At 49.2% G+C, this 25,888-nt stretch overlaps 1 protein-coding gene across 19 annotated transcripts in view; it reads right to left on the reverse strand.

Annotated features, from left to right (window-relative positions):
• The window catches only part of TACC2 (transforming acidic coiled-coil containing protein 2), a 205,509-nt gene that overhangs the window by 127,043 nt on the left and 52,578 nt on the right, over positions 1 to 25,888 (reverse strand). For 16 of the 19 annotated variants that reach the window (XM_059899304.1, XM_059899311.1, XM_059899300.1 and 13 more), the window contains 2 exons: positions 9,796 to 15,108; positions 9,113 to 9,226 (listed from right to left, as the gene is read on the reverse strand). In XM_059899304.1, coding sequence (XP_059755287.1) covers positions 9,113 to 9,226; positions 9,796 to 15,108 — 5,427 coding nt within the window. Of the gene's footprint in view, positions 1 to 6,264; positions 6,316 to 9,100; positions 9,227 to 9,795; positions 15,109 to 25,888 lie in introns of all 19 variants that reach the window. The other 3 variants (XM_059899298.1, XM_059899297.1, XM_059899301.1) reach the window with 3 other exon arrangements.

The raw sequence follows: 25,888 nt of genomic DNA on the forward strand, positions 1-25,888 counted from the left end.
CCAGACCCCGGCGCATGTTCTCTGTGAGGGGGAAGGAAGTGCTAGGGAAACAGCAGAGATGGCCGGCACTGGTCCCACATACCCACTGCCCAGGCCCCCCTGTGAACGGCTCTGTCAAGGGAGCCCTGGCACAACCACAGGGCTGACTCTGCAGCTCCCAGAACTTTGGCCCCATGAGCCACTCACTGAGCAGAGGCAGGATCTCGAGTGGAGGAGACACACAAATAATGCTCTTAAAGCGACAGGGGAGCAGCATCAGGAAGGAAAATGGCTGGAACATGAACCAGATGTGGACTTCGTGAGGTAAGGAGGAAAGGAGCTTTAGAGACATGAAGACTATCAAGATCCAGAAATCCGGCACAGGCATGGCGAACACCAAGAGTCTTGGAGATGGAGGCCTGTGCTGGCAGGAAAGTGGAAGGAGCTCGCACTTTCTGAGTGTCTATTAAGTGCTAGGTACTCCGCTGATCATAATAATCCTGCAAAGGAGGTTTTATCAGCCCCAAGCATGAAAGATTAAATACGAGTTCCACAGCTTTTAAATATCCCTATGGCCCCCCTTTCTGCCCTGCACTGTCTACCCAGAGAAGAAGTTCAGCACGTGTCGTAAATCAGGCAGCCTCTCTGGTATCTCTTCTGCAAAGTGCAATGACAAGAGGCTGGACTATGAATCTGCAGCTGGCAAAGGAGGGAGAAGGCTTCAATCATTTTGCAACCTTCCTGGGTTCTGGCCACGTGCCGGCCACGGGGCTTGGTTCCGGAAGGCACGCGACAAGAACCCTGCTCTTAGCGACTTAGAACTAACCGCCTACCATGCCCCTCCCCCCAACATGGTAACCAGCTCCTATCTGGAAGGCCTGGGCGCGCCATGTGGGGCCCGCACCGCGCTGGAATTGGCGAGCTGAGACCGCGGCTGCGCTTGGAGGTGAATAGAGCAGGAACGGGCTAGACTTCCCACTCCCATTCCAGTTTTACCAAGCGCAGGTCTCCGGGTCCGTGTACCACCAGGGAGAGGTTCTCGGGCTTGGCCGCCGCCATGTCGCGCTCTACCTCTCGGGTCCGCCGAGGCTGCAATCCGCAGCTCTTGAGGTGGTTCGGTTGGCGGTCCCGTGCAGAGCTCCTGGGTGCACATTTGCTGGGGGACTGAGCCGGCTGTGGGGATGGAGCTGTCTTCAGGAGTCCCCGCAGCTCAGGGACCTTGTCTACAGCTCTGTTGTCACAGCTCCTGGCTGTGGAAAGCTGGCTTGTGCAGGGTACTCTGTATCTTGCCTCCTCTAATCACCTTTAACCTTCCTTTAAGCCCCAGGAGACATCATTGGCCCATTTATCCGTGAAGAAGCTGAGGCTTGGAGAAGTGACCCAATCACCCAACAAGGCCCGAGAGCGGGGGACCAGGATTTGGACTCCAGGACCTGACGCTCCCCTCCCTCCAGCCTGATTTCACCCTCAGCCTCACGTCTGGTGCCTCGTCCCCCCGCCCTCCGTGCCCATGTCTCGGGGCCCCGCTTCCCTCCACCTACGGGTGTTCCTGGCCTGAGGACTCAGTGCTGACCGTGTCCAGTGCACACTGCGGTCCTCTCTCTGCGCACCCCGCCCACTCCCAGGGCACAGGTGTACCCCTCCCCTGAGGTTTTTCTTCCCAGACACCCTCTGACCACCTTACAAAAGGAAAAGGCATTAAAAGTCTCAGTAATCAGACCCGTTACAGTGCCTTCCCTGGAAACAGAGAAACGCTTGCGTGATCTACCTCTGAATCAGCAGGCTGCTAAAATATTTAACACCTGACGACTTAACATGCTTGAGAAGAAAGGGGAGGCCGAGATGCAGTTAGCTGGGGCCTCTGACCTTGCACACCCCACGGTAAGCTTCTTTCCCACCCTGCCAGTTTCTTGGGACAAGATCGGTACAGAGATGGCAATTGGCAAACACTTCTCTGCTGTGGACCCACGTCAGCTCCCTCCCAGCCCGGATGGGCACCCTTGCAGGTGTGGCCAGTGGGGATGGGTAGGCACAGAGAGTTCTAGATTAAGTGTTTGGAGCCAATTGACTGGGTGACCCGGGCCTCCTTACCAGGCCTGGGCGTGAGGTTGCACTGGCTAAGCCAAGGCCTCCGGTTGGCCCGATGGTGAACATCCTTGGTTCAGGTGCCAGAGAGACGCCTCCTGCTGATCTGTGTTGCCAGGCACTTGTGCCATGAATACACCCCAGTCTCCACTCCGGAGGCACAGCTGCCTGACTTTCCCACTGGCAGACCCAAGGGGTGGCAAGGAGGAACCCAGCGCTCACTGAGGCATCTGAGTCCTGCAAGGGCTTCACACAGAACCTCTCGGATTCCATGCTGCTGACGGGGACGGTTCATCTCTTATGTACACGTGAAGGAACTATGTCTTCAGGTGGGGCTGTCCCATGCAGAGCCCACTACCCCACGTGGCTATTTCAATTTGTTTTAATTAATCAAAGTTAAATAAAATTCACAATTCAGTTCCTCCCTAACCCTGAAACCACATCATCCTGAAACCGGCCCCAGATTTTCGAGTGGCCTCATTTCAGGTGTGTAGTCGCCACACGTGGCTAGTGGCTGCCGTACTGGATAGCAGAGATATAGAACATTTCCATCATCGTAGAAAGCTCCAGTGGACAGAATGTCTTAGAGAATAACCTCCCCAAGATTCCTTCTGGCTAATAAGTTACTGATCAGGGATCCAAACATGGCTTTGATTGTCTGAAGAACTCTCCAGAAGACAGCTTCCAGCCCCAGCCCTAACTCTCATTAAACCACTGGCCTTGAGCAAGCCATGTCACCTGTCCCGGCCTCCTCTTCCTCCTTTGCACAAGGGGCACACAAGTGGTACCTATTAAGGGTTGAGGTGAGGCGGAAATAAGATGCTAGATGTGGAAGTACTTTGGCCCAGAAGGAGGAATAAGTGAAAGGGAACTTACACTGAGTACTTATTTTGTGTTGGGCACTCTAAATAAAGTGGCTCGTATAATCCTAGGTATTATATACCCCCACTTTACAGGTGGGTAAACAGCTTCATCAAAAGTGATGCCGCCAAGGTCACAGAACTAGAACTCGGTCTGGAACTTATCTGTAGACCTCCAGGCCTTTGCTGGTCTCACACAATACAACTCAATTCTACAGTCTTCTCTCTAAAGCCTAGAAGCAGGTTTGGGGCGGTGTTGCTGGGAAGAATGGCCCCATGCCCTGGGGTAGGTCCTCGGTTCAGCTCAGGCATCAAGGGGAAGCATAGCATATCGTCAGGGGTCAGAATCTGATTCTAGTTCTGCTGTCAGGTAAGCTCCCTCGTCCCATCCGTATTCCGAGCCTCAACAAGAACGCACCCAAATTTCCTTTCGGATACCCAGCTGGAGTCTAAAATACCCATTTCTCAGTCACACCTACTGAAACAAACCTGCATCCTGGTCTAAAACAGTGGCGGTAATGAGAGGTTCCAGGAAGAGAAGTGGATGAGTTTGGACACATTCATTTGGAAAATCACCACCTTGCCCTGAAACTGGCCTGGGATTCTTAAGTGGCTCTTCCTGCATCAGATCCAGATGTGGCACAGCAGAGGCCTCGGGGCTGAGGGGCTCAGAAACCCAGAAGGGCTAGACCAAAGTAGTGGCATTCCCATCACAGGCACCTGGAGGGAGGGAACCAGACCCTTGCCTTCAGGGCGGCTGCCACCTTTTGTGTGGGTGCCTCATAATCCAGCTTTCCAAAGTGACTTGGCATTATTCCCAAGGACAGATTCACCTCTAAAAATATTTGTTTTAATTATGGAACGCAAAAGCTTCAGAACATAAAGCCTACATTTTTAAAGGTCCTGTGACTTTTACAATACGATGGTTCACAATGACTGAAGCCGTGGATCGTAATGTAAATCCACGTCATCTGTAGGGTCGTTAGTTCTGAGGTACTTTTGAACCATGTAACAAGCTCCTGTGAGCCGAGCGGGGTTAGTAGAGCTCGCATATGACAGAAGCAGAGGCGTAGACAGGCCAACCGGCTGGAAACAGACTCACGCAGCCTCATGTCTCCCCATTCCTGTGGGGTCTGTTATTATGTCATTTGGAGACCTTGGGTGTTTTCTTTGTTTGCTTAATTCCCAGGATGTTTTTGAATAAAGACGTTTAAAATGCTAATAGTGGTTACCATTTGTATTTTACACTTACCATATATCAGGCATTATACTAGGTGGCTTTGGAAACATTCCATTTTAATCTTAATTCCAGCCCTAACAGGGAAGTATTATTTTTCCCATTTTATAGACATGGAAACAGGATTGAAAAGTTAAGCAGCTTCTCCAAGGCATCACACAGCCAGTAAGAGGTCTCTGGGATATAAACCCTCCATCTTACTCCATTGTCACCCTTTTGGGAAGAAAATTGCTCTGAGGGAAAGAAGTGTCAGCACTGTAGCTCTGTAATAGCCCTGTCATAGCCCAATACTTCTCAAAAGGAAGTTTAAAATAATCCAAGCAATGTAATCTAAAATCAAACCCAGAAGGATGGGGGTGGGGACGGGGATCTGTCACCCTGGCTTTATCTGCTAAGAGACCTAGGCTTGGTAGCTTCTTTTCTTTTCCTTAATTTATACAGCTGTAGCCCTCCTCAAAACCTTATTCTGAAACTCAAAAACATGGTGTCACAGCTGGTAATTTTAGAAGGAGGAGGAGAGAGAAGGAAGAAACAGACCCAGTGGGAGGAAGGGCAGGAAGTCGCTCCAGCCCTGCCTTTAAGTCCAGCTGGGGCTTCCTGGACAAGATGCCGGCTGCCCCTCACTGCTTCTTCCTTCTACCCCTCAACTCCTCAACCCAACTGCCCTTCGTGGTTTAGCCTAGGTGTACGCAAAGACCCAAAGCACCTGGGAATAATTTAATTCTCTCAAATGCACTAGTAATTGAAAATGATACCTTTCCAACCATTTCCCCAAATGGAAAAAAAAGAGACCCCTTTACATAAATATTCAGCAAAAACAAGCTTGGTGCTATCCACGATGGATTCAGAACTACACATCTGACCATCAGTGGTGTGAAAGCAAAATGCCAAATTCTAGACTTTCCATCCACTGAAGACAGTCGTTGTATATAGAAATCCACAGCCAAGCTGTCTGTCAACAGACTCCTGTTTCTTGGAGTTGGGTGTACATGTACCCCTTGGGTGGAGGTGAGCAAAGCCACAAGATACCCACAGCACATACACCAGCAGGGCCCATTTGACGTCAAAAGATGGGAAATTAAGCAGCAAAATATTTGTGCTCCCGGCATCTACCTGGATATGAGATTGGGTTATTAAACTAACCTGTCACCAAGACAGAAAAGAGACATTTCTTAGATATTGAATCTGATCTGTGGTATCAGCTCCATTCAAGTTAGCAGAATCTCAAAATTCAATAGATTCAACAGAAGCACGTCAACTGATAACCAAGAGAGTAGAAAATATGGTTTTGACTTGCTTTGCTCTTCTCGTGGCAACTCAAAGCATTATTTTTATGTTGAAATACAGTACGATATGGTACACAATAAGCAGATTGCTGTGGGCTATACAGTAGGGGGTAAGAAAGAGTTCGCTCTCTTCAGCCATGAAGACATTTTAGCAGACAAGGAAGTCAGCCTGGAAAAGAAAGATGGCCGGGCTGGAACCTCAACCTCAAGAAGACGAACAGTTACCACTCAGTTCACTGCAGGAGAAAAGCACGTCCCACAGAACTGTAATAGGAAACCTAGCCCCTGCCAGGGGCTGCAATGCACTGGAATTGCATTTGATCAGTTATCTCAGCCCTCACTGCAACTCAGCGAGGCAAGTATAGTTGTGACCTCCCCATTCTACAGATGGGCAAACCGAGGTTAGGTATGTAACCTGTAAGGTGCACAGCTGGGTGTGAACCCAAACTTCACCACCACCCTAGCTCCTGGCAGTATCTGCCTCAGTGTGGCCACCCAACCTCCCCCAGACCGCTGCCAAAATTCACCTTCACGTGAAACACCTCCTGTTCCCAGGACGCGCACCCCTGACCTTGGCCGGACTTTCTCTGAGGCCTGCCCAGGTCCACGGCACAGCCCCCTCCTGGTGAAAGGTCCACCGGAGATACTGAGCCTACCCCTAAGGCAAAGAAGCATTCCCTACGTTTGTGTTAAAGTAGGAATGAAGTTGCTGGGCTGAGAGATGAGGGTCACGGTGGGAAGGCTTGGCCTTCTGGATCATTCGATAGCTGTGAGAGCTCTGTGAGGAGTTGGGGTGTTAACGAGGGCAGCTACTCACCATATGGAACTGTTGAGGGCTTGGAGTGTGGCCGGTCCAAACTGAGATGCACTGTGGGTACAAAATACAGCCCAGCTTGCAAAGACTTCATAAGAGAGCAAGAATGTAGGATATCAAATTAATAATTTATATATTGATTGCATGTTGAAATGATAATATTTGTGTTATATTGGGTTACATAAAATGTAGTATTGAAATTAATTTTACCTGTTTCTGTTTAGTTTTGAATGTAGCTACTAGAAAAGTTAGGATTACATTTATGGCTTATGTTCTATTTCTTTTTTTCTTTTTAACATCTTTATTGGAGTATAATTGCTTTACAATGGTGTGTTAGTTTCTGCTGTATAACAAAGTGAATCAGCTATACATATACATATATCCCCATATCCCCTCCCTCTTGCGCCTCCCTCCCACCCTCCCTATCCCAACCCTCTAGGTGGTCACAAAGCACAGAGCTGATTTCCCTGTGCTATGTTATGTTCTATTTCTATTGGACAGAGCTGGTCTATACCTTCCAGAGACCTTTGACTGTCTACTAAGTATAAAGTGGAATCTGTTGGGGTCCATTTAGTCAGGTGCTGCTGCCCCTGTAATTCCCCTCGAGGGAGGGGAAACAGAGGTCACCCCACCTGGCAAGCTGGAGGGGAGGGTCCATTCAGAATTCTTTCTGGAAATCCTCAGCCAATGGGAGAGTGGCAGGCCTTTTTCCTAAGAGCCCAAAGCACAGGAAAGGTCAGCCCTTTTCCATCCTCATTTCCTTCAAGGACCAGGGCAAAGCAGGTTCTGGAGCCCAATGATCTAAATAGAAGTAGACCATGGGCCACAAATGCAAGCCCGGAATGCAAAAGCTACATAGGTAATTTTAAAAGGTTGATAGCCGCATTAAAAACAAGAAAAAAATGTGAAATTAATTTCAGTAACATATTCTAAGCAAGTACATCCTAAATATTATCATTTTAACATATAACAATATAAAAATTATTAATGACGTATTTTGTATTCTTTTTTTTTTGGCCACACTGCACAGCTTGTGGGATCCGAGTTCGAAGTGCAGAGTCCTGACAACTGGACCGCCAGGGAATTCCCTGTATTCTTTTCTTCACACTAAATCTTCAACACCTGGGGTGTGTTTTACCCTTACAGCACATCTCCATTCACATGTGACCAGTGGCTGCCAAATTGGACAGCACAACTCAAGAATCTAAAAGTCTACCACCCAACAAATCCTCCACCAGAGCAAAGTGCACAGAACACCAATTATAATGTAAATGTCCACTGCTCTGTAAACTGTGATAAGTCACACAACTTCAGCCACTAAGATTTATGTTTGCAGAGAGTTCTGATGGCAGCAGAAAAAAAGGACTCAGAATTTAAACAGGAAAAAACAGTGGATGAAGCGACACTAACATAATAAACACCAGTCATCGTTAGTTGGTGTGGTTGTGGATTCTTCTCTTTTTCTTTATACTTTTCTATACCTTACGAATTTGCTAATATTAATTTAGAAATTATAATTTTAAAATTTAAAGTGATTAAAACAAAGAGCCATGAAATACTTATTGAACTACTACTATATGCCTGGTCCTGAGATCTCCTTGTTCTCCAAGAAGGTGATAAAACATCCAGGGACTGAAGAAGGAGCTAATCTAACATTTATGGGGAGGGGAGGGGAGGATTTTCCAGTTAGACATTTTTTTCTACACTTTAACTGGGAAGGTCAAAAATACATACAAGCAAGGGCTGCAGGGAATTTTGTGCTAAGTCAGCAGCGGAGACAAGTGTCCAATGTAGATTAAAACTGCATCTGTCTCGGCAGCAGTGTCCATATCTCATTGGCCCAGAGTTATGAGAGTCGCCCTCGAAGGGCAGGAAAGGCAGCTGGGTGTCGGTGGAAGTGCTCAGACTCGAAAAACAGGTGATCATGCATTCTTTCTGCATGTGCGAAATATGCAACAAATCATTTACAAAATGCCTGCAGCTGTTTGGTAGGCTACACTGGCCAGCCACAGGTACTAATTTAAAGTCCAACCCCGCCCCACTCACACACGCGTGTGCCTGCACACACACACACAGACACACACACATACACATGGAGAGCTCTGGAATAGCCAAAGATTGAAGGATCTGCAAAGCTTGGTCAGAATGTGTCTTTGCCACAGTATCTCCCTCTCCCCCAAAGGATGAAATTTCCCAGCAGCTGCTGTTGCGCAACAGGGTGGCATTTCACTTAGGAAAGAACAGGCAGGTACGCTGCAAAGTGCGAAGGTCTGGGATTCACAGTTGCATCTATCATTTGTCCTCCTCTAATCTTGAGAGGGGTGTGAGTGCTGCTGGTGATTAACATTCCTGCTTGAGATTAAAGCAAAGTTGAGCCCATTTGCCTCAAAAGGTAATGAACTAGATTAGGAGGTGTCGGCCTCAGGGGGTTGGGAGACATGAGGTGTGCTGTCTAAGGGGCGCAGGGTTTCTTTGGGGGGGGGGGAATGACCATGTTCTAAAATTGACTGTAGGGATAATTGCACAACTCTCTGAATATATTAAAAGCCACTGAATTGTACACCTTAAATGAGCAAATTATATGCTATGTGAATTACATCTCAATAAAGCTGTTAAGGAAAACAAAGATAAGCTCAGATATGAAAGCAACTCACTCAATTCCTTTTACAACAATGGAGCCTATAGTTATCTTAGGCACTGCTTTACCTGTATAAAGAACGGGAGTGACTAGGTGTTTCTTTCTTAGATAAAGACTCATATATTAGCAGTACTCTCCTTTGCCAAACATCCAGCATGTCTCTGCCAAAGGCACGTATCATGGTTCTCCAAAGGCTGCTACCTTTTCACTGACCTTTCTGCTTCTTCAGCACTTCTGGTCTCTTCTGAAATGACCTCGCCCATGACATTTGGAGCATCCTTCTCAGGAACCAAAGGTAAGGTGGATGGGCCGGGCCCAGAGCTCTTTCTGACATAAGGTAAAAGAAGCAATAAATATTTGAAAAGGCATTTTTCTCCATGTCCTATTGAAAAGCCCATTTCCCAATTAAAGCTTTAAGTGTCTACTTCACCAAAATCTCTAGAAAAAATTAGCTTCAGGCAGCAAATTGCTTTGAGATGCTTTGGGATCATTTAGGTCTCTCCGCATAACTCTGCATAAATAAATCCAGATTCAAAAGCAGATGTATTTGGACTCCAGAAAAACTTCTGATTGACCATAACCTATGACCTTATAGTACACTGCCAGCCTGTAAACATTTCATGCTTTGCGAACAGTTTCAGTTAGAAGAATTAAAAGAACACAAGGCAAAGCATAAGACACGTTAAACAGACAGCTCCCATGCCTCCAAACCATTTCTCACATTTTTCAGAATCACAGCACATCCAGAGATTGTGAGCAGGTAAATTTAAACAATTAGATATGGAAAATTTACCTTCTTAAAACCACCCATCTCTTTGATTGACTTGTTAAAACCAAGTGGGAACCACTTTTGAGGCTGATCCCATATTCCCATAGGAATTTATTCTTTTAAGTACCTCTCGGCGTCGAGCGCTTCTGGATCCAGGCTTTGCAGCTTCAGGTCCCGAATTTCGTCAGGTTCTGGAGGTGAGGAGACACGCACCTTCCCATCCCCAGCAGGAGCGGGGAGCTCAGGCCCGGGCTGCTCCTCAGCCTGCGGGTGCCCGGCCGGGCTGTCCCCGCTCGGGGCGGCTGCAGCCTCCATCCTCAGAGCCCCTTCAGAGCAGCCTGGGTCCCCACGGCTTCCCGGCAGAGCCGAGGCACAAGCCGCAGCAGAGAACGTTCTCGTAGTACCTGCTTCAGGCAGGTCGTCAGACACACGTGCCCCGGTCTCAGCTGTGCTCCAAGTGACGTCACCCTCTGCTTGCCCAGCAGCTTCTGCTCCCAAGCCGGGCTCCAGGGGAGCCTCCGCCACTTCCCCAGCTGGTGGCTCCGGGGTGCTCTGGGTGCCCAGGGCGTTCTGTGTTTCCGAGATCCCAGCAGCACCTCCATGCCTCCTCTCACCCCTAAGCGTGTCTAGGCTACAGGTCTCACTGATGGCCTCGGCCACAGTCGGAACATTCCCATGGGGAGAAGATGCTCTCTGGGGAGAGGTAGACACTGACATGTCACCCAGAGCTCCTGGGTGAGAAAAGCCCTGGGCACCATCTTCTCTGGGTTGACTGTCTCGGCTAGATGTTTCCTGGTGCTGTCTTCCAGAAGGAATTCTGTCGTCTTGAACTGCGTCCCCTTCTCCACGGCTCTGGGGAGCCACGGGCAAGTCAGCATCGGGGATCTCTGGAGAAGTCACCTGTGAAGACAGACCCGAAGCTGATTCCTGCCGGCCGCTTTCCTGCTGTGGGTGGGCCTGGCTCCCAGGCCCCGGCCAGCCTTCCCCAGCCCCCTCTGGCTTCTTGCTTTCTGTCAGCACCTGTGGAGGCCCACTCATTTCCTTCCCCACACTGGCACCTGGCAGGCTCTGCTCTGCAGCTGGCCATGCCGGCCCCGGCAGCTTTTCTGGAGCTGGATCCTGGGGACACAGACGAGAAATCTCAGCCTCTACAGCCAGCTCTTGCTGCTTCTCCTTTGATTGTACCCAGAGTCCGGCAGGAGTGGTGGGGAGAGGGGCAATGGCCACTCCTTGAGTCCCATCTGGAAGTTTCTCTGGGCTTGGCGTGACGAGGTCCTTGCCCATCACACTCTTCCCGGCTCCTGCCTTTTCTCCCAGTGTGCTCTGGGGCCGATCGGCGGTCAGGGCTCCAAGCACAGACTTCTCAAAGATCTTGGTGATGTGCTCCCTGAAGTCAGGGAGCCCAGCGATCACACTGGTCTGCCTGGAGCTGGCGTCTACACCAGCTGATGCTCCCTTCCTGGGATCCTTGGAAGGGTCTACCATCCTCTCCCCACTGCGCTCTCTCTCCCTTGCTGCATCACCTGCCGTGCTCTCCTCACTGGCAAGGTGTGCTGAAAGTTCACTGGGCTTGGCACTTGCCCCGGGAGCTCTTGACCCTTTCTGCTCCGCTGCGGTCTGCTTATCCTTGGTCAGAAGGGGCACCCTGTCCAGGTAGGGCACGGAGTCCACGGGTCCCTCAAAGGTCCCAGCTTTGGGGCTTCCGCTGCTGGCTGGCACGGCAGAGGTTTCCTCACCTGAAGCTCCTGGTTGCCAGAGGGAGGCAGGGGAGCCACACGGTACCTTCGTGGAGGAGGCATTTTCCAAGACAAGCAGGGGCTCCCGTGTGGGACAAGGGCTTTCACCAGGAGCTCTGAGGCCTTGAGGTGAAAGAGCTTTCACGCCACTGTCTTCTGCCCCTTTCCTGGCAGTGCCTTCCATATGCAGGTAAGGAGTTTCAGGAGCAGCCTCTTCTGGTGGCCTGGACGACAGGAGCCTCTTTGGGTCGGGGACAGCCTGGGCTGCAGAAATATCCACCACGCTCCTGGGAATCGCACCCAGCTCTCTGGCTGGCAGCAAGGCATCCTGGGAGCTGGCGGAGGGCCGCTCAGCTTGGCAGGGCTCAGCTAGGGCACAGGTAGAAGCTTCCTCCCCAGGGGAGGGGCACTGGTCTGTTGGGAGGAAGCCACCACTCCGAGCAGCTTCTCCTGGTTCCCCTGGAGCCCGTTGTGTCCCCAGGTCTCCTCCGTCAGCGTTCCCACCAACCTCAGCAGTCCCACCACCCGCACCTTGATCCTCGGCTGATGGGACGCTTTCAAGAAGCTTTTGGGCCTCTGCATCCGTGGCAGTGGGACGCTCCATTTCCTTCTCTGGGGCTAACCCTGATTGCCGCCTGCCCTCCTGTGTTTCATCACCGGCCTCACTCTCTGGGGCCTCCTGGGTGGGTGTGTCTCTGGGGCCGGCAGGTGCTGGAGCTGGTGGGCAGCGAGCTGCCTTCAGGAGAGCTACTGAATCAGGCCGACAAGGCGGGGCCCCCACTGTGCTCCCACTTGCCTTCTCTGTCTTACCCGAGTCCTGGAGTGGGGGCCAAGCGTCAGCTGCTTCCGAAATGCCTGCATCCCCGAGACATGCCTCTTCATGCTGGCTGCCAGCTTTCAGCCCATCAACCAGCTCCTGCTGGGACTTGTTTGGCCCCTGTCCAGCACAGCAACTCTCCTTTCTGCTCAAGCTACGTGCAAGAGCAGAGTCTTGTAAGGTGTCTGCTGCAGGAGGTGGGCCCCTGGACAGCTGACTGCCACTGCAGTCTCCCTCTTGCCCATTCCCCCCTAGTGCAGACAACTCCGGTCTCTCTGGTGCTGACAACTCCGACTGCTCTGTCGTACGATTCTCCGGAACTGTGTGCCCGGGAGCTGAACTTGGAGCATCAGACAGACTGCCCTTGGGGAGCTCACTTTGAAGTTCTGATTCAGAAGCCTGTTCCTTTGCTCCGTGAGTGGGCAAGCTCACATCTTCCCGAGGTTCCACAGGTATGTGGGTTTGGGGAGAGTCTGCACCCAGGTTCTGAAACTCTGCATCACCTGGGGAAGTCTCTTTCTCGCTTTCGCACTGTTGGGACTTCTCCCTGAGCGTTTCAGAGATGGATGCTTCTGGGTCCGTTTGGGACTGCTGGAGACGGTTCTCAGAATACAGCGAGGGCCTCTCAGATGCAGCTACTCGTATCCCGCTGTCCCCCGGGCAGGACAGTTTCTCCTGCTGACCTTGCTCCGGGCCGAGGGTCGTGAGCCCACAGTCCAGTGCCAAGTTCTCCTCCTCAGGGGGAGGTGGCCCATCGGTGTGGACTTCCTGTCCAGCTGCATCACACCCCAGCCCATGGGCGTGGGGCGGTGTCAGCAAGCCCTCCCCTTCACAGCTGCCAGGCCTCTGCGCGGATGGGTGGCTCCTCGTCTTTATTTCAGATTTGCCCTCCGCCTCCTGGGCTTTGGGGATGACCTCTGTAGCGGAAGTTGACGGGAAATCCGATTTCTCTGATTCTAAAGCAGGAAGAGGGTCCATTCTTCCCAATCCCCGCACATCCTGAAAGGTGTCAGGATACTTGGTCTGCAGTCCCGGCCCCTCCCAGACAGCTCCCTCGGGAAAAACGTGTTTACCGGCTCCATCCGGCCCAGAGGGTGGGATGGGATCCTGCTCGTGGAGCTGGTGCAGTGACGCAGATGCATGGACCACTTGGGCTTCTCCCATCATCCCACAGGCCGCCGAGCTCCAAGCTGCATCTTCTGACGGAGAGCCGGGCCTGTCCACGTGCCCGGGGGCCTCCCCTCTGAGCGGCTGTGCTGAGGCCCTGCTGGGAAGGCTGCTGCTCTCCACACCGCCAGTTAGCTGTGAAGCCTCATCCTCTTCCACCTTTGGGTCAGGCTTGCAGCCGCAGGCTTCGGGTTGCTCTCCCTGAAGGTTCCCAGGATCTGCACCCTCAGGTGGCTCTGGGGCTGCTTCCTGGCCTCTAGGGTCGGCCCCAGGCAGTGTGCTTTCCTTAGCCACAGCTGGACCTTCAGGGGCTTTGGCTTCATCCTTTGGCCCCAGTGACCTTCTGGCACTTTCATCTGATGCACCGGGAGGGGGAAGAGGCAGAACCCCTTGCTGGACCTCGTGGCTTTGCTCCCTCTTCCAGAGCTCTTCCCTCTCCTCTGGGGGTGAAGGAGCAGGAACCTCTCTGGGGCCTCCTTCTGGACCCTCTCCCTCTCCTGCGAGGTCTGACGCGTGCTTCTCCTGCCCTGCCAACCCTGCTTCCGCCTGCTCTTTAGCCAGGTCTGTAAGAACAGGCCTCTCAGCATCGGAAATCATCTCTCTGGGTTGTTCTGCAGCAGCAGAGGCCCGAGCAGCCGGCTGGGAAGTGAGGCTTGAAGCTGGATCCGTTTCCTCAGTCGCTGCGTGTGGGGCAGGCTCGGGGCTCACAAGCAAGCCCCCCTCGGGCTGGTCACCTGCCGTCACACAGACAGCTTGACGGGGCTCGGCTCCTCGCCTCCCCGCCTGCGAGTGACCCCGAGCATCTGGGGCATCCAGAGTCTCCTCCCAAGAGGCCTTGGCCCCCGGCACCAGGGCAGGACCCGGTGACTCCCAGGGCAGCTCTGTGGGCGGCGGATGCGCTCCCATTTGCTGCGGGCAGCTTTCCCGGGCAGCGACCTTCGCTTCGGCTTCTTGGGCCGCCCCTGAACCACTCCCGCTGGGAGGGCAGGCCCTGAGGAATCCCGAGTCATCGGTGAAATCCTGAGGCGGCCCCTCCACTTGGCATTTAGGGGCTGGATCTTGCGGGGTCGGGTTCTCCGGTTTTGGGGGGGACTCTTCCAGGCCGGCTGAGCTCTCTTGGCCTGGTTGGGCTGCAGCAGGGGCCATGGGGGCTTCCCGCCCAGACTCTGGCAGGGGAAAGCCACCTGCAGCCTCTTTCCCTTGGGACTCAAAACCACCAGGCCAGCCATCCTCTCCACACAGCTGCACCTTCATCGGCTCTCGAGGAGCAGCTGGTGAAATTCCCGGCGACTGGTCAATGGAACTGGAGGAAGACAGTTTCTGCCCCTCGTCTTCCTTCGGTCCTCTCTCTCTTCCGGCGCTGGGGGCGATTGCAACCACCCTGGGCTGAGCAGAACTGTCCATCCCAGGGACCAAGGCTGCTGGGCCGTACCCTGGGGCATCTGGGGAAGGTTCCCTCTGGGGGTGTTGAGCCAGGGGACAATCTTCAGGTTCCGCTGTTGGGCTTGCCAAGCAACCTTCCGGGGCGCCCTCGGCAAAGGGCACGGAGGCCAAGGGACTCCCCTGCTCCCAGGGCTCCGGTGGGCTGGGCAGTGGAGAATCTTCTTGGCCCTTGGCTTCCCGTGGGTGCTTCCTTGGCTCAGTCACCTCTGGGGACACGATGCAGGGATACGGGCTGGTAGCACCCTCAGAAGTGGAGCAGGAACCTCCGTGCCCGACGCTGCCAACAATGAAAACATTTATTGTTTTATCAGTTCTCATGGATGCCAAGGATAGAGCCACAGCCCAGGCAAAATCCCTCCATGCTTCTCCCCACTAAAGGCCACAACACACACCATCCTCGTGCATCTCGTTCCTCTCCATGAAGAGACCCCCCTCCCAATCCCACGCCTCCTCTAACCATGACATGTGCCCTCACTCTCTGCAAAAATTAGTGCAGCGGGCTTCCCTGGTGGCGCAGTGGTTGAGGGTCTGCCTGCCGGTGCAGGGGACGGGGGTTCGGGCCCTGGTCTGGGAGGATCCCGCATGCCGCGGAGCGGCTGGGCCCGTGTGCCACAACTGCTGAGCCTGCGCGTCTGGAGCCTGTGCTCCGCAGCAAGAGAGGCCGCGATAGTGAGTGAGAGGCCCGCGTGCCGCGATGAGGAGTGGCCCCCACTTGCCGCAACTAGAGAAAGCCCTCGCGCAGAAACGAAGACCCAACACAGCCATAAATAAATAAATAAAAATTAAAATTAAAAAAAAAAATTAGTGCACAAAATCTCAAACATTCAATCTGAGGCTTTCCATGCTGGTCAGTAGTGAACCGGGAAATATGGAAACTAATTCATAATTGTCTACAATGCAGGAATCTCAGAACATTTTTAATAAATATAAACCATGATAGAGAATTCGGATGAGCTCTGTGTAGTTTACAAAGAGGTCCTGAACACTTCTGGGGATCCTTAGATGTTCAGGAAAAAGGCAAAAATGGGCAAAGCCATGCTTTGAAATAAAGAGCTATTCTTGACAAAAAGTTAACTTGATTCTTTACATTCAGCGGGTGGTACTGTGAGGCATAATCCAAAAATCAATTCTATTTAGCTGTGGAATTTCTGCATATGACCTACATATAAAATTCCTGGGAGCTGAATTACCTTCCTACCCATATGTGTCTCATCTTGAACTTACTTTGCTGTATAATGTATAAAGAAAAACTGTGAACATGCAGGAAACTTGGGGGAATATGGCTCAGAGTCATGGACTTGCTATAGATCATCAACTATCCAGTTATTGTAAAATAGCTTATCACATGCCATATTTAGACCGTGTTTCTCAATTCTATATAGTTTTAATTAGGTGTATTTTTTAAATTTAAAAGCAATATACGGCCAATACAAAATTTTGAAAATGTAGAAAAAATGCTTGCCACCTGAAGTGTTCTAGTGAATTTCCTTTTCTTCCTACACAACTCTTTAGGGGGTGCAATTTTTGTTATTTTTACATAGCTGTGATTCTATATACTTTTACGATCATATATCTTTCAGTATCAAAAGAAATTGCTCAAGGCAAAGTTAACAGAAGTATGGTTTTTCTAAGGCTTTTACCATGTTCTTTGAAATTATTACAGGGAGGAAAATTTATGGCATCTTCTTGTAACTATTACATACACACATATTCACATATTCATAGACCCACAGTGTTTTGGATACGACCAGAGGAAAGATTCTATTCTACATGTCCACTACCAAAATCCTATCTTTCCATGCAGGGCAACGCATATACGTTCGTTTATGAGAGATGCATATAGTGGGAAGATGAAGTACATTTCTGTTCAAATTTAGAAATATGTGTTATGGACTGAATTGTGTCCATCTAAAAATCCATATGTTGAAGTCCTCATCTATAATGTGACTGTATTTGGACACGGGGCCTTTAAGGAGGTTAATTACGGTTAAATGAGGTCATAAGAGGGAGGTCCTAATCCAGTAACATTGAAGTCCTTATAAGAAGAGGAAGGGACACCAGGAGTCGCTCACACAGACAAGAAGGCCATGAGCGGATGCAGCAAGAAGGCGCCACCTGCAAGCCAAGAAGAAAGGTCTCACCAGAAACCAACCCTCCAGCCCCCTAACCTTGGAATTCCCTAACTGAAAAAATAAATTTCTGTCATTGAAGCCACCCAGTCTGTGGTCTTCTCTTATGGCAGTGTGAACAGACTAATACAATAGATATATTGGGCATTTATTGTACTATCCTTTCAACATTTTTAAGGTTTCAAAATATCCAACATGAAAAGCTGGGAAAATAATAATGGATGAAATTTATTGGACATCAGTGCTTTACATGGATTATCTCATTTAACCCTACCAATAGCCATGCAAAATGGATATTATCACTGCCATTTTGCAGATAAGAACCCTGAGAACAGAGAGGTTAAGCTTGAATCTGTTGGGCCATAATCTTCTTATTTACTCTATGCTGCCTCCAAAAATAAAAACTTCCATGGAGGGGGACAATGTTTGTGTCCCCAAAATTCAAATGTTGAAAACTAATCCCCAAGGTGATGGTATTAGGAGATGGGGTCTTTGGGAGGTGATTAGGTCATGAAGGTGAAGCCCCCATGAAGGGATTAGTGCCCTTATAAAAGAGACCCAAGAGAGTTTCCTTGCCCCTTCTGCCTTGTAAGAATGCAGAGAGGAGACGTCCATCTGTGAACTCAAAAATGGACCCTCACCAGACATGGAATCTGCTGGCACCTTGATGTTAGATTTCCAGCCTCCAGAACCACAAGAAATAAATGCCTGTCGTTAAGCCATCCAGTCCATGGTATTTTTATAGCAGGCTGAACAAACTGAGACAGAGGGCGAAAGGCTCTTTACCTGGCTCCATTCCAGCCTCTTGCCAAGCCCCTCACCTATGAAATGTACATGACATCACATGACAACCTTGAAGGAGGTGTGTACACATGTCACCACACTAGTTGTCCTGATTTAATGCTTGTTCCTGCACATATGACATTGAAAATATTTCAGATGGACCCAAGAGAGAGAGTTGGCTACTATCTCAACCAGATTAGCATTTTCAGACCAAAAGCAAGGCTGACAAGAGCAAAGAAGAGAAAACTCAGAGGGTAAGTTATGTGAATCCCTCCAATCCTCACATGGTCATGAGGACAGATGTGCCCACGGAGAGCCCTGGCCCCATGCTGACTGACACGTGTGAAACCACCAGGTGTGCAGGTAACGTGCCTTGGCCTGGCCTCTGCAGAGCAGCATTTCTGGAAATCAATGGATTGTTCCAGAACCAGCAACTCTGCACTATTGAATCTGGCCATTTTCCTTTTTAAAAAAATTTTTTTAAATTAATTTATTTATTTATGGCTGTGTTGGGTCCTCGTTTCTGTGTGAGGGCTTTCTCTAGTTGTGGCAAGCGGGGGCCACTCTTCATCGCGGTGCGCGGGCCTCTCACCACCGCGGCCTCTCTTGTTGCGGAGCACAGGCTCCAGACGCGCAGGCTCAGTAGTTGTGGCTCACGGGCCCAGCTGCTCTGCGGCATGTGGGATCTTCCCAGACCAGGGCTTGAACCCGTGTCCCCTGCATTGGCAGGCAGACTCTCAACCGCTGCGCCACCAGGGAAGCCCCCCATTTTCCTTTTAATAAGCACTTTACACTGAATTGTGTCCCAATCTTTAACTAGAGTGCCAAACGGTTTAGTAGCTAATGAGATCAATGGTGTGTAATTCATAAATGAAGTGCTCCTATTTATGTCTGCTTGTTCAAGAAGCGCAGAACACAGCCCCCTGCGCTGGTAGCAAAACAAACAAAGCAGCTCTGTTGTCCTGTCTCTGACAGCAGCTGCTAGCTCAGGAGAGTGTGTGGCTTCCTTTCAGGCTGCCTGAAGTCAGGACCATCTGGGAACGAGATGACAAATTCACTCAATTTGGGCACCTTGAAAGCCTGCAGGTCCTTGGAGACAGCAACCAGGAACACATCTCCCAGAGTGTGAGCATGTGACTCCATTCAAAATAAGGACCCAGCCTTGGTTTATTTCGCCTAAGCTGGGCACCAGCAATCTCTGTGATTGCCCATCAGAAGCCAATTGTTAAAACCATATTAAAGCCACTCACCAGGAGCAGTTTTGCCCAAGGGCAGGAAAAATTCTAAGAACTCATCTGTGAGGGCTCTGCGTTAATGGAAGCTTCCATAATGTCCTTTTGTGCTTCAAGATTGAATCACAATGTGTAGGACGGAGGTTCAGCTCAGAATCCAAAGGCAAGCTCTTGTGGGCTGGGCAGCGTGTTCTCAATGGAAGGCTTTCAGCCCAAAGTGGGCGCAGCCTTTGAATTGAGGAGGGGAGGGCACAGCCTCCCCAGTGCAGACCAGACGTCCCCAGCCAACAAAGCGAGAGGCATGGGGTGCGGAGACTTGGGAGGAGGGGTGATTTGCTGCAGCGAAGGTCTAAGCAGAGGATGGAGATGCAGAAAATATCCTCCCCACCATCCTAGCTGGAGACCATCACATCCAGATGGGTTCCTAAACGAATAGCTCTGAAGACACACACTCAAGCCAAGTAGGAAAGCTTAAAAAGAGGAAGGAGGCTGGTGGAGGGAAAAACAAGCATGCCCCTGCACTCCCAGGCTTTAAGGGAACCAGCAAAACCATAAAGCAAAATTGTCAAGATGGAGAGTTGCCGCTGACTGAGCATTTACTAAGGCCAAGCCCGTGCTAAGCACTTCAGTTATGATTACATTTAATCCACACAGCAGCCAGGCAGAGTGGATGCCCCCCACTGCACAAATGAAGAAATATTCACAGAGAGGTTCAAGACCAGACCCGGGTCGCACGCGGAGCTCCCATGGCAAAACAAGATCAAGCCCCGCCTGGCTCCAGGACCCTGCTGTCTCCTGCTTCCCTGTACTTGCTGGCCTCGTCTCTCCTGGACCAATGCAGCAGCCTCTTCTCCCACCCACTCTGGCCCGTGCATTCTGTTGTCCAGGCTGCAGCCAGAGCAATGGCTTAGAAATGAAAGCCTGACCCTGTCACCCTCATGGGAAGACTCTACGGTGGTGGCTTCACTTTGCAATCAGCTGTGCCCCCAGCCTACCTTTCCGGCTTCGTCCCACACAGAGCTCCCCATCCCTGCATTTCCCTGGAGCTGGAGTCCTCCTGCTCCTCCCTGCATATCTCAGTCCGAATCTTCACTTTTCAATGAAGCCTCCCTGGACTGGCCTCTGGGATCAGATCTGCTTCTACAGCCCTACATAGTGAGGGCACTAGTCACAGCTGCCATCAAAAAGGATGACCATTTCTCCCACTGTAGTATAATGGAGACTGGGTCTTGCCTCTTTTCAATATTGTATCCCCAGTGCTTGGCATACTGCAAACATTGAATATATGAATGCATGAGTAGATGGATGGATGGGTGAAGGGATGGATGGATGGTTGGGTGGATGATGGATGGAAGGATGGATGGGTGGATGGGCGAAGGGATGGACAGATGGATGGATGGATGGATGGACAAATACAACTAAATGCAAATCAAGGATTCTAAACATGCAGAAATGCTCCCAAATCCTGGTTGTTTGACTTGAAGATTAGGAAAGTTCTTTTCTTCCATACAATCACAGCACTCTAGTGATCTGTTAGTCCAAACCTCTCATTTTACAGGAATGAGGAAACTGAGGCCCAGGAAAGGCAAAGTACTTTTGTTTTAATACCTCTGCCAAAGAAATGAGGTTAAGGCAGCACTACTCAACCACATGTCCCTTTGCGCACTGGTGGGTCTGATAAGTTAGGGGGTACACTGCAAGTGATCTGTTATTAATTATAAAGCACGGAAGTCTACGAATGATTTGTAATTTTCATAAATTAGTCTAATTCAAAAGATGATAAGGTGTCCCCACAGAACATCGTCTCTGTTACTCATTTTGCATTCTGCTGCAGTTTCTGGAAAAGGAAGGCACGGGGGCGAGGGAGATCCAGCAAGTTAGACCACAGACCCTGGGGACTACCTGTCCTCAAACACGGCTAACGGCTGGGGCTGGGGTGAGGGGCACGGGGGCGGTGGGCGCTCTTCAGCTTCTGCATCATGCCTTGGCCCACAAATTAGGGGCTTTACTGACACTTCTGAGTTCTCAGAGAAGTCTGACACTTCCGCCCTATTCTCCACTCCCTTTGGGTCGTCGCCCCAGGAAGTGAGGCTTCTCTGATTGGTTAGATGGGGAAGGCAGCCCCCCCGTAGGTCCAGTCTTCCCATGGGTGGGAGTTAAGGTGTTCAAGGTCACTGAGATGGGCTCACCCACAGTGCAGCCCCTCTCCCCGCTGCCTGCATGTAGCAAGCTCGCTGGGGCCAGCCCTCCCCGCCCTTCAGGACAGCCTGCCCTCGCACACAGCCTGGCGCTGGTGGGAGCTGATTCCGGGCACAGTGTGCCGAGCCCCTGGTTGGCTCTTCCTCCGGTCCAGCCTCGCCAGTGATCAAGCTGGCTTCCTTCTCCCTCTCTGACTCCGGCCATCTCCTTCACAATTGATTCAGAATCTGCTGTGACCACTGACCTTCAACACCCCCTGAAAGGAGTTCAGGGTGGAGATCAGGAATGAGGCACTCTGTGCTCTGGGAAAAACTGGCAGAACAGATCTTCAGATAGTTAGATATTTTCAGGAGGAGGTTTTACGAGCCCCATGTCTTGCATCTCCTCATATCTAGAAAAGCACTAAAATCATGAACGGAGACACGTGCTCCTCGTGACTAGCAGCAGCCTCCTGCTGAGACGTGTGCTTGGCTGCACGCACCCCCTTCGCTGACGTCATATGTAACACTGACCTTGCCCCCCGCCTCTTCGGAGCAGTTCCTCAGAGCTCTCTGAGAGGCTGTCTCCCGGGCTATAGTCCTCATTTTGCCCCAAATAAAACTTCACCCACAACTCCCACGTTGTGCCTTTTCTTTAAGTCAACAATGGGATGAATAAAAAAAATATTTTTAACGGACGCCATAACTGCTCACTTAGGTTGAGTCCTGCACTGTGAGATGGATCGCCATTCCAGAACCTTCAGAGAAGGAATTTACATGCTGAGTGATGTGTGCAGAGCAAAGGACTCTCAAGTTAATAAGGATATGACAGCCGCCATGCTTTAACAACTATAACATGGTATTTCACGGAGAAAGGCTCCTCCTCAGAAACTTCTTTGTGGTCCGAGCAGATTAGGTGCAATCCACACTCACAGTCCTAACTCGTCCAAACAACGCTCTTTATATGGATGCCAGCGAGGCTGCTGACCTTGGCAGCCCTGTCAGACTCAGCTTTGTATTTTAAATCCAGTGTTAACTCTTTTCTGTGCTCCTTCTGCATTAGAAAAAAGAAAGACCACAATGCTTAAGCAATCCATGCAGTAAATGAAAGAAAATTATTAGTAGGTTCTAAAGAGTTATTGGGGAAAAGGGTGTGTGTGTGCTGGGGGTTGGATAAAACACCAAAGCATCCTTAGTATTCAGTCTGTACTTTGCCACATGAACTTTTATTTGACTTCAAGGTCAATGTGTTGGTCCACTCATGAGACTTCATTAACCAGCATAATGAGGGGAGGGCACAGGCAAGTGAATTCCAAAGAAAATTCAAAAACTGTCCTCTAACCAATCTTTTTCAGCAACCCTCATGTGGGTGTTGACCAAACTGTGTGGTTCCCAGCCTCAGTGCTGGGCTTGGAGTGTGACCCCCAAGCCTTCCCTGTAGCTGGAATGAACTCCGTGTCTCCTCCTTCTGTCTGTCTGTCACATCTCAAATGTATGTAGATATTATCACAAGAAAACAGAAATTCATTTAAATGCATTTCTGGCATAATAATTACTTTTGATCGTTTGGATGTTGCTTAATGATCAATTACCAAAAATAAAACTACAATCCCATTAGAGGAGGCATCTGGGTTTTCTGTTTGTTTGTCTGTTTTTAATCTAATAAGATATTTATTGAAGAAGATAAGTAAGATGTGATCACAAAGTGAGATTTCCATAAATGTTATTCACAATAAGTAATCAAATGTCTTTAGTGTTGTATACAGGTAGTTTTTTTGTTTGTTTGGTTGGTTGGTTTTTTACATTTATATATATTCGTTTTCAGATTCTTTTCCATTATAGGTTATTATAAGATACTGAGTAGATTTCCCTGTGATATACAGTAGGTCCTGTCGTTTCCTTACTTTATATATAGTAGTGTGTATATGTTAACCCCAAATTCCTAATTTATCCACCCTCCCCGCCCCCCAGTATCCTCTTTGGTAACCATAAATTTGTTTTCTAGAGGCATCTGCTTTTATTCACAATAAAGATTTTTAAAATTCTAATAAGCACAAATCAAGGAATTGGGTAGAGGGACTTCCCTGGAGGTCCAGTGGGTGAGACTGCACACTCCCAATGCTCCCATGTTCACTCCCAGGTCGGGGAACTAGATCCCGCACACATGCCACAACTACGAGTCCACATGCCGCAACTAAAAGATCTTGCGTGTTGCAACTAAGACCCGGTGCAGGCTAAATAAATAAATAAAAATAAATTAAAAAAAAAAAAGGAATTGGGTAGAATGTTTAACTGAGAATATGAAGCTTTCCTGAATTGTAAATTAAATCCCACTAGTCATCCATGGAAAAACGCAAATGACAATTTTGCCCATGTGCTCGGATTATGGGGGTGTTTTTATTTTATTTTGACACCACAAGGGTATTTTGGACAAGAAATATGTGGGAAACATGTTTTTGTTATATTCCTTCTTGATAAGACTTCTAACATATATTAGAATAATTTTCCTCCCTTAGTCAACAAAGTGCAAAACAGAGAACACACTGGAATTTTCCCCTGATGACTGAAAAATCTTTCAGTGAATTTGGGCCACTCTCTGAAAAAGAAGATGTTATCAATGTCACCTACGTGAGACTGAGCTCAGAAATGTGACTAAGTGTCTCTTGTTAGAGCAAGTCCCAGGGATGATCCACTTTGCTGAGATCTGTCTCTCTGTGATCCCACCGGTCTGCATGGTGGTGGGGGTGGTGGTGATGAGTCAACATTAGTGGTGGCCAAGCTGGTGCAATGTCAAAGACATAAAGACCATCCTAGGCTCCTTCCCAGCTCTAACACAGCTGCAGTGACGCATTTGGGAAGATTAACTGCTGTCAAAGTTGGCATTTGAGGCTGTAAAAAGACACAAGAGACAGCAAGTGGCTGTGATACAAGCTGCTCTTGAAGAGAAAAGAGAAACAACTCTTGCCCCTAGCATCCTCTCTCTTACTATAATTTTTTTTCTAGAAGGGTCTCCCCACCTCTCCCAAAATAAATGCCAGGTGTTTTTTGCTGCATTTCCATTTAAAGAAAAAGATTTGATACAGTGGTTTTTCAAAGTTTTCAGGGAGCCAGGGTTGGAAAATTTCATATAAAGAATTATTAACTAACAGGAGGTTGGGCTGATGGGGGATTGGCTTCTACAGGAGATGTGGGAAATGAAGGGCAGTGATCCCTGGAGATGGAAAGTAACAGAGTAAGCCCTGCTCTTGCCCCAGCTTAAGGCCTGGAGAAAGTGGCCCAGGGTGGGGGACCCCAGCTGGAGCCAGATAGTCTCCCTGACTTAAGGAGATGGAACTGGGTGCTGGGGGGGGGTGACCAAGGCATGTAAAGTTCCCAAGGCAGAGCACCAAGAAGTGAAAGCTGGGCAAAGAGAGAACTTGGAGTTGTACAAAACACTGATTGGCACATATATGTATGGAAACCACATGGGACTAGGTACAGACCATCCGAAAAGCTTACAGGGAAGAATCCTTAAAGCTAATACAGGGCTGGGAATAGTTCCCATTCCTACCAACCAGAGTGGAAAACCTCATAATTCATGGGACGTCTGTTAGAGTACTAAGAAGGGTCTTGCCTCAGTAGTGGAGAAAATTAACCCTAGACTAAACGCTGCTCTGGTCTCACCTTAAAAGCAAGACCCAAAAGGATTAAGCTGATCCAAACAACTGCATCCCAGAGCAAAGTTAAAGAATATTTATAGGAATACAAAAATATCCAGAATCTGAAAGCTTAAAGTCCAAAGTGCCTGGTATTCAAAGAAGCAGGAAAATAGACCCAGACTGAAAAGAAAACTCAATTAATCGAAGTTAACCCAGAAATTGTGCAGATAACAGAATTAGTACACAAGGACTTTTTAAAAAGTAATATAACTCTATTCCATACGTTCAGGAGGCTAGAGGAAGGATTGAGCATGATAAGTATAGACATGCAAGATATAAAAAAGACCAAATCAAACTTCTAGAGATGAAAACTTCAATGCCTGAAATGAAAAACACACTGGGAGGGATTAATAACAGATTAGTCATTACAGAGAAAAAGATTAGTGAACTTGAAGACATAGCAGTAGAAACTCCCCAAAATGAAACACAAAGAGAAAAAGACTTAAAAAAAAAAAAAGAACAGATCATCAGTGAGCTGTCAGACAACTTCAAGCAGCTGAACATATGTGCAATCAGAGTCCCCAAAGGGGGCAGAGACATTAAAAACAACAGTTGAAGAAATAATGGTTGCAAAATTTCCAACTGTGATGCAAACTGTAAACCCACAAATCCAAGAATCTGACTTCTAGCACAGGAAACAAGAAGAAACTTACACCAAGGCATATCATAACCAAATTGCTTAAAACCAGTGAAAAAGTTAAAAACATTAAAATCAGCTGGAGGAAAAAAAAGACAGAAGAACAAACTTAAGGATGACATCAGATTTTGGAAACAATGCAAGCTAGAATACAGTGGGATAGCTTTAAAGCAATAAAAGAAAAAAAAACCTGTCCAACTAAGGACTATTTGCACCGTGAAAATATCTTTCTAAAACACAGATGAAATAAAGATTTCTTTTCAGGGACTTCCCTGGTGGCGCAGTTAAGAATCCGCCTGCCAACGCAGGGGCCACGGGTTTAAGCCCTGGTCCGGGAAGATCCCACATGCTGTGGAGCAACTAAGCCTGTGCACCACAACTACTGAAACCCGTGAGCCTAG

This window comes from Balaenoptera ricei, chromosome 16, assembly GCF_028023285.1.
Source record: "Balaenoptera ricei isolate mBalRic1 chromosome 16, mBalRic1.hap2, whole genome shotgun sequence".
NCBI classification, from domain to species: domain Eukaryota; kingdom Metazoa; phylum Chordata; class Mammalia; order Artiodactyla; family Balaenopteridae; genus Balaenoptera; species Balaenoptera ricei.